Source organism: Polypterus senegalus, chromosome 3 (genome assembly GCF_016835505.1).
Source record: "Polypterus senegalus isolate Bchr_013 chromosome 3, ASM1683550v1, whole genome shotgun sequence".
In the NCBI taxonomy this organism is placed as follows: domain Eukaryota; kingdom Metazoa; phylum Chordata; class Cladistia; order Polypteriformes; family Polypteridae; genus Polypterus; species Polypterus senegalus.
The window spans coordinates 57,401,386-57,410,459 of record NC_053156.1 but is presented as its reverse complement, the minus strand read 5'-3'; the positions used below and the strand labels follow the sequence as shown (position 1 = coordinate 57,410,459).

Below are 9,074 nucleotides of genomic sequence, written 5' to 3'. Positions count from 1 at the left end.
CCATCAGCTTCTGTGCCTCAAACTAGATTATGCCTGATCTATAACTGTGGATGAACTGTGAATGGATGTAGGCTAGCATTCAGTGAGTCATCTCAGGCAAACCATTTATCCATTTTGTGTTCTGACATTATCAATGTCCCTCACTGTATATTACAGTGCATTTGTAAACAGCTTTAAGTTTACTTTTTCCATTAAAGGTTCTATAGATAGATCAATAGATAAACTTTATTTGTCAGTAGGGGGAGTTTTGGCTTTTTTTCAGAAGCTTTTTAAAATAAATAAACAAAACAAATACACAATCATTTTTTTTACTTGAGTTTATAAACAAGAATGTGTATAATCAATGACAATGACATAAATAACTTTGGAACTCCAACAGTGCATTAAGTCAACCTGCCATAATTATGTTTTCCCCTGTACTGTACAGTCCACTATCCAACCTATACCATTACTCCAGTTCATTGTGGGCAATGAAATAAAAATGGAATTTCAAGTTTTAAAATAATAAATGTATATGTGATGTGATGTTTATCACGGCTGCCTCGCAGGACTGTTCAGTTCACTTTTCAGTGTCTTTATATTGTTGAATGGAAGTTGCACTTTCTTTCTGTGTTTGAGTGGGCATTCTTCAGTTATACTGTAAAATCATGCTTGTAGATCTACCCTAGTATTTAGTTAACACTTTAAGCATTTATATGGTTCTACTCTAATATTTAACTCTTTTCTTCTCATATTCTAAAGATACGTATGCTATGCTGACTGACTGTGCTAAATATGCAAAAAGAGACCTTTAAAGAAAAATATATAATCTGTTGATAACCGGTAACTGCATTAATTGACAGTTTGAGGTTTTTAAAGCATAATAAAAATGTAATATATTTAATAAAAATGAAGCATATTTTGTTATATGGGTTAACTTTTAGAAAGCCTTTAATGCAGTGCCAGAGGAGAATTTAGTCGTCCAGCTATGAAAAGTAAAAGTAAAACAGAGAATTGCTTTCTTTTCGGACGGCGATCACTTTAAATGCACATTTTTCAACGGCAAACACGCCGGAATTTCGCGTTCACTAGTTCTTGGTTGCCCTGGAGCTGTTTGGCGCATATTATTTTGATTGGACGATGGCTAGAGACGCTGTGCAGTTATTGGTGGAGAGCCTACCAATAGGATCAGCTGCCTTTTACAAACTGTCGTGGAGCGAAGCTGTGTCAGGAAGCTGCTCGAGGTTCACCGTGTGGCGTTGGTTTAGACTTTTAAACCTAACAAAACCGAACCAGCATTCGATTACTAAAAATTAAGTGTATATTGCTGTCTAGTTTCTTCGGTGACGCAACCAGTTTTTCAGTGCACACTTTCAGATAGCGAAACTGGTGTTGTGCCCGGACACAAGAATCGGCTTGAGGAAGATCAGCGGCTTGTAGTAAACCGAGCTAGAAAACAATACTGGCAAGAAGGAAGAACGAGCAGCGAAACCACTGAAGACCCCCGTTCGCAAGCGGGCTCTGCTTCTGGTTAGTAATGGTTTTGATCTAGTGAGTTATTATGGAGTAGTTGTTAAGCAGCATAGCAGTGTTTAGAATGTGCTATATTTGTATTTTGCTTTGGGCTACACCCTACGATTTAACTGTAAAACTGTATTGGCATTGAACGAGAAAGTGACACTCATTTTCAAGTTATTGTAATTGTGCGCTTTATTATTGAATTTTTGATTTAAATGATGTTTGCATTATGCTGTTTTCTAAAAAGGACTACCAACTTCAGCAGAAACCGTAAGTGCAAAGAAAAGACGCTTTAACATTGCTGGTTTTGCACTAATAAAAGCATTTTTGTAAAAATGGCCATATGCATTTATAAGAAAAGCCTGACCTGCACTTATCTTAATCAGTAAACTTCAGTTTCACCTGCTATGCCCAACATGAATATTTAAGATAACAGCAATCCATGTCCAGTTTATTTTAACAGCTAAACATGGCCCTGTTGCTTTAAATCATTTACACTGAAAGCAGAGAACACAGTTTTTCTTTTTCTTTTCTTGCTCTGAACAGCTGACAAAGAATGTCATTTGTTTTTAATTGATTTAAGAATGCAATAAAGCTAAAAATGTATTTGGAGTAAATGGCACAAGGAGATCACCTGCTCACTGTGTAAGAAGAGCTTGTGTCAACAGAAATAAAAATGTCAGCTGTGCCACCTGTGAATTATGAACACTAGGGCCACTAAACAGGAATACTATTACTTTTTTTCTTTGCACTATTGCCCCTCCAACACACACACACACACACACACACACCCACCCACCCCTTTGTTCAAATTTGGGAACCAAAAATGTGCAATCGGTGACTCTTGGGAGCAGGCCCATAAACCTCTTTACCAGGGTGGTATATGAATAGCTAAATTTAAGCCACCAACTACTGAATTGAGGGAGGGTGCAGATTTGCCACCATCTGCAGCTTGGCACCCTCACTTCAAAAATACTCCACTTAATTTTGGTGATGTCCTGCTTTAAAAAAAAATATATATATATATATAGGTGCTGATTGCAGGTTATGATCCACACCAAAACAGAATATCTCTGGTAGTCAGGTTAGTCTTGGCAGTTCCCCTGTGGCCACTCCAGCCTCTTCCACGTTGACCAACAACTGCTTCTTGTCCTCCCACCCCCTTTTCCAATCTAGATGTAGCAACCTTCTGTTGCTTTGACTTCTTTTTTTGTCTGATCCCTGGCCAGTTAATTAGTGCAAGCTCTTGCAAATACACATGAAAGGAATCAATTAAGTGATTTATTAAAAAAGAAAAATCACAACACCACAAAGTGCTAATTCACTCCATCCAAATAAATAAACTTGAGAAACAAACCCTCTGTGCCTCATATTAACAATGATATTTCCCACCTCACTTAAAGGCGGTCATTCCAGGTTTCAAAATTCCTCACAAAACCTCAATGGGAGGATTCCTCATTTTTGTCTCAATGGCCCCATCCACTCACATTCCTCTCCAAACAGAGACTGATCACCAGTTTCTTGAGCAAGTTCCCTAGAGACTATTGAAAATACTGGCCATGGTACAATTGGTACTAGTACGTATCCATCCAAGGCCTGGCTTCTACCAAAAATGTCTTTTCCTAATCCCACTTCACTTCTCAGGAATCTGCATTCCCTCACCGGGACTGCAATTTTTGCTGAATAGTGTATCAGTTGTATATAATATCCTGCAAACCTCAGAAAAGAAAAAGTTTGCCTGACAGAAGTATTTGGCAGCGATTCTTTTATTACAGCTAATTTTTCAGGATCTGGTGATGCCCCTTTTGACTCCCAGCATGGCCTAGATATTTCACTAGTGTCGGAGAAGCATGGCATTTAGCTATTTGAAGTTTTAATATATGGTGGGATAGTCATTCAAGCATTGCTTCAAAAATGCTGCAAATGGGTCTCGAAATACAGTGAATAAATAACATCATCAAGTTGTACAAAATAAAGATTCACTGACCTTGTGCCCTAAACATCATTGAAATGTTGCTGGGCCACTACACAACCCGAAATGAATTAAATGTAGTATGGTCTGAGTGTAGTTGTAAATGCAGTCTTTTCATAGTCCTCTGAAACAACCTCCACCTGTTGATATCAGCTAAGCAGACCCAGCGTAGAGTACCCGTGCCTGTTTAAGTGTAGTTAATGACTGCTTCAATTGTAAATTGTTCATAAAGTTCACTGTCACAGAAGAAACATCACATGCACTGTTAAGCACATAGAGCATTGTGCACTGGTATTGATAATGACAGTCGTCATTGGATGTTGAAATTGACCGTGAAACCAATTCACAGCTTCAGCACTATTGGTTGATTCAAGCAATGTTTCATACTCAGTTTGTTCTGAAACCGGCTTTGCTGCTTTTCAGTTAGTTGACAAGGTGCTGCTCAATTAATAAATATTGATTAGTTACCATAAAGTAGCTGAGGGCATAGAAATATTTGTGAGTTTTTTGCATGAAGCTAGTGGCTTAGCACCCCAACTTTGAAAATACATTGTTTTGGTGGCACCCTGCTTTAAACAAATTGTGCCAATTGCATGTTGCGATCTGCACCAACAGAAAATCCTTAGAAGTAAGGTTTGCCTTGGCTGTACTCCTGTGGCCACTCCACTTTTTCCACTTTTTTCCCCCCCAGTCTGATTCCAGTGATCTTCTGTTCCTCACCCTTCCTCACAGTCTCTTTCTTTCCTTGACTTTTTTCTTTTCAGTCTGATCCATATGCATTTAAGTACTGTAGTGCCAACAATTACAAAAACACATGAAAATAATCAATTAACTAAATGATTAAAAAAAAAACTTACACCAACACTAAGTGCAAATCCACACCATCCAATAAACACACACAACAAAACCCTCTGTGCATCATATTAACCATGAAACTTGTTTGTCTGGGTACTCTGGTTTTCCTTGCATGTACCAGATATGTGTAAAACCTGCCTTATGAGTAACTGTGGATGTTCAGTTTGATTCAGTTTACATGCAAAATCTTCCAGCTATAATCCAATAGCAGAAAAAATACAAATACAATCACATAAATTGCCTTGAAGTAACCGTGTGTGAGCTTGGTACGTGGACTTGTTGCCTGTCTAAGGTTGATTATTCCCTTGAGTGGAATGCTAATGGAAAAAGATCTATCTCTTGGCAAACCTGAATTTGATTCAGTGATTTAGAAAATTAATGAATTAATAAATGACTGACAAAACAGACTGAATACATTTTGCACCCCTTTATATTTTACCTATCTGATATACATGTATTTGTCCACTCCAAGGAATGTTTGATATATTTTGTAGTTTGAACTGCTTTGTAAATCGCTTTTTGCTATTGCTGTGTTCTGACGGTTTTATGTAGGGTGAATTTCAAAATTATACAGATTATTAAATAAAATCATCTAATGGTTTAATTTTTTTGTTCCTTCCCTCTCAACAGTTGGTACTTGCTCTGTCTTGCTTTAGCTCCTAGTTGTATTTAAGAAATCCCTGGCAGTCCTTAATCTTCATCAGGAAAAAAGCCAATGGATAAGAGGTAAAGCACATTTAATAACAAAATCGTGTCTTTTTATTAAAGTTCATTGATTAAAACACTTTTTTAAGAAAACTGATTCTTTAATACTTTTCTGTTCTCTGCTATTTTTTAAATTATATTTCCTTATATATTTTTAGTTTCTAATTTATTACTATGAATTTTTTTGTAAATGTTTAAAGGAAGAAAAGCGTTGTTTTGACCATACGCATTAGCTTTATTGGGTTATTTGCATATGTATTTGTTAATTAGATTGAATGCAGTTTGTTTTCTTTTTGATTTATGAATGTTTATTAGGCATTTAAATTATGCTTGATTAAAAGAATACTCCACCAAATGTGATAATGCATAAATATGTATTGGACTTTGTTATAAGGTGGAAGTGGATGTGCAAAGTTGTTTTAATTATTTAACCTTTTTTTTTTTTTATCGGTGATGCATCCCATGTTTCAGCTTGGTTTGGTGTAGGACATGCATTTGCTGGCAGGAGGGATGATTAATGATTGCCGGGTGACATCAGCACTTAGGCAGGTTCCAGTAGAGCATGATATGGATCATTAAAGGGAGCAGAGTCAACTCAGAAAAAAGGACTAAGAACCAAACCGAAAGTGGAAACGGAGAAGACAATTGCTGAATCAGGCAAAGGGTAGATGGTGAAGGATGGAGGAAGGCTGGAGAAGCTCAGGGTGGTAGCTACGCTGTCTGCAGCTGTAGGTCAGAAAAAGCAGAGCTGGTTAAAGAGAAAGAGAGAGGGGGCAAATAATTTTATTCTGTGTAAATTTATGTTAGCAAATCATAAAAATGATTAATATTACATATATTAACATTTTTTTCTTTATATTTTATAGCCTACATGTGTCATCTGCAGTAGGTTACAAAACATCTATTTACTTATTCGCTGATCTGCAAATTGTAAACCCATGAATCACAAGGGTGAACTGTTCTTACCCCATGTAGTTTAGTGGTGGTCAAGGAAAATATTTAAGCTTATGGTTTTCATGTGTAATGCAGAGAAATGGAATTGACTTTTTGAACTGAAGACTCACCTCTTCCCAGTCAAAAAGTAAATACTGTATTCATGCAAAAAGAGTAGCTCAGAATGCCTTACAAGAATTTAAATGAGTAATGCGTGAAAATAGAGAGAAATGTAAAAATGGAACAGTTCCTAATGGAATTGTGCCTAACTGAAATTATTGTTAACTATTTTTAGTTTTTAAGATTTTAGAAGTTATAATGGTAAATAGTCAAGGTCTGATACTATGATGGACAGTGAGGAGAGTAAAAAAAATTTCCAGCTGATGGGATGCTGGTCAATAAACGTCTAGATCGTGGTACTCCATTACAACCTGGAATTTTGCTGTGATTGCAAGTTTTTGCTTCAACCAATTTAATGAGGCCCTTTTCACACTTCCATGTCTTCATGTAAAAACTCAGAGATTTCTTTTTTCATCTTTCGTCCACACTAACCCAGCGCTTTCAACTCTGAAATCGGACAATTTTTAAGAATGCTCCCCACAGCTCTATAAAAATAGGGTTTTCTAAAAGTAATACATTAATAATGTTCTGGTTAGTTTGTGCTTATTTTGTGGCCCATTCCCAAATTGAATTCTGCTCATTACAGCATGTTATTCATTAATTGGTCTCCCTTCCTGGAAGAAAAAATTATTCCAACACAGGATATAGGAGATTTGCTTTCCAATTACTGTACACACGCAAAAGGCAAATATTTACTGATTGCTACAGTTTTGCACTAAATCCAGTGGTTAGTAGCATTACAGTTGTAGTGAAAAATCCAGAACCTGACGAAAATAAGGTTGTAAATAGGTTATCATTCTTTATTAATACTTTAAACTTTATTAGTTCAGTATGGAGGAGTGTTTTATGCAACAGAATTAATAACTAGACTTCTTAATGAAGGAGATGGGTGTACAATTCCACCTAATTCACAATATTACAGAACAGAGACACGAAAACACAGTACAGTAAAGCAAAAGTATAGACATAAACAAGTATGCACCACCTTCTTCTTCTTTCGTCTGCTCCCGTAGGGGGTTGCCACAGCGGATCATCTTCTTCCATATCTTTCTGTCCTCTGCATCTTGTTCTGTTACACCCATCACCTGCATGTCCTTTCTCACCACATCCATAAACCTTCGCTTAGGCCTTCCTCTTTTCCACTTCCCTGGCAGCTCTATCCTTAGCATCCTTCTCCCAATGTACAATAAAATACAATTTATTTTTGTATAGCTCAAAATCACACAAGAAGTGTCATAATGGGCTTTAACAGGCCGTGCCTCTTGACAGCCCCCTAGCCTTGACTCTCTAAGAAGACAAGGAAAAACTCCCATAAAAACCATTGAAGGGGGAAAAAATGGAAGAAACCTTGGGAAAGGCAGTTCAAAAAGAGACGCCTTTCCAGGTAGACTGGGTGTGCAGTGGGTGTCAAAAAGAAGGGAGACAATACAATACACAGAACAAATCCTCAATACGGTATAAAAATAAAAAATGTACAAGTATTAAGCAGAATTAAACAGTAGATGATATCACAATATGATTTGGATATCAATATACTGCTCTGCACACGTCCAAACCAACGCAATCTCGCCTCTTTGACTTTCTCCCAACCGTCAACCTGAGCTGACCCTCTGATGTACTCATTTCTAATCCTTTCCATCTTAATCACACCCAATGCAGATCTTAACATCTTTAACTCTGCTACTACCAGCTCTTTCTCCTGCTTTCTGGTCAGTGCCACCATCTCCAGCCCATATAACATAGTTGGTCTCACTACTGTCCTGTAGACCTTCCCTTTCACTCTTGCTGATACCCGTCTGTCACAAATTACTCCTGACACTCTTCTCCACCCATTCCACCCTGCCTGCACTCTTTTTCACCTCTCTTCCATAGTCCCCATTACTATGTACCGTTGATCCCAAGTATTTAAACTCCTCCACCTTCGCCAACTCCTTGCATACTAACCATTCCACTGACCTCCCACCCATTTACACGCATGTATTCTGTCTTGTTCCTAGTGGCCTTCATTCCCCTCCTCTCTAGAGGATATCTCCACCTCTCCAGGGTCTCCTCAACCTGTTCACCTACTATCGTTACAGATCACAATGTCCTCAGCAAATATCATAGTCCTTGGAGACTCCTGTCTAATTTCTTCTGTCAACCTGTCCGTCACCGTTGCAAATAAGAAAGGGCTTAGAGCCGATCCCTGATGTAATCCCACCTCCACCTTGAATGCATCTATCACTCCTACCGCAGACTACACCATTGTTGCACTTCCCTCGTACATATCCTGTACAACTCTTACATACTTCTCTGCCACTCACGACTTCTTCATACAATACCACGATTCCTCTCGAGGCACCCTGTTATATGCTTTCTCCAGGTTCACAAAGACACAATGCAACTCCTCCTGGCCTTCTCTATATTTCTCCAACATCCTCGGAGCAAACATCGCATCTGTGGTGCTCTTTCTTGGCATGAAACCATACTGCTGCTCACTAATCATCACCTCACTTCTTAACCTAGCTTCCACTACTCTTTCCCATAACTATGCTGTGGCTCATCAATTTTATCCCCCTGTAGTTACTACAGTCCTGCATATTCCCCTTTTTCTTAAATATCGACACTAGTACACTTCTTCTCCACTCCTCAAGCATCCTCTCACTTTCAAAGATTAACATTAAACAATCTTGTTATAAACTCCACTGCTATCTCTCCTAAATACCTCCATGCTTCCACAGGTATGTCATCTGGACCAATGGCCTCTTCATTTTTCATCCTCTTCATAGCTGTCCTTACTTCCTCCTTGCTAATCCATTGCACTTCCTGATTCGCTATCTCCACATCATCCAACCTTTTCTCTCTCTCTCTTGTTCTCTTCATTCATCAGCCTTTCAAAGTACTCTTTCCATCTACTCAACACACTCTCCTTGCTTGTGAGTACGTTTCCATCTTTATACTTTATCACCCTAATTTGCTGTACATCTTTCCCAGTTCGGTCCCTCTGTGTAGC

The 9,074-nt window shown here is 38.1% G+C and overlaps 1 protein-coding gene across 2 annotated transcripts in view; it reads left to right on the top strand.

The window, feature by feature from the left end:
• Nucleotides 1–1,163: 1,163 nt before the first annotated feature.
• Nucleotides 1,164–9,074, top strand: part of LOC120525179 (trophinin associated protein) — a 76,810-nt gene continuing 68,899 nt past the window's right edge. For both annotated transcript variants that reach the window (XM_039747270.1, XM_039747269.1), the window contains exons 1-2: nucleotides 1,164–1,509; nucleotides 4,955–5,050. In XM_039747270.1, coding sequence (XP_039603204.1) covers nucleotides 5,040–5,050 — 11 coding nt within the window. In that variant the 5' untranslated portion in view covers nucleotides 1,164–1,509; nucleotides 4,955–5,039. The remainder of the gene's footprint in view (nucleotides 1,510–4,954; nucleotides 5,051–9,074) is intronic.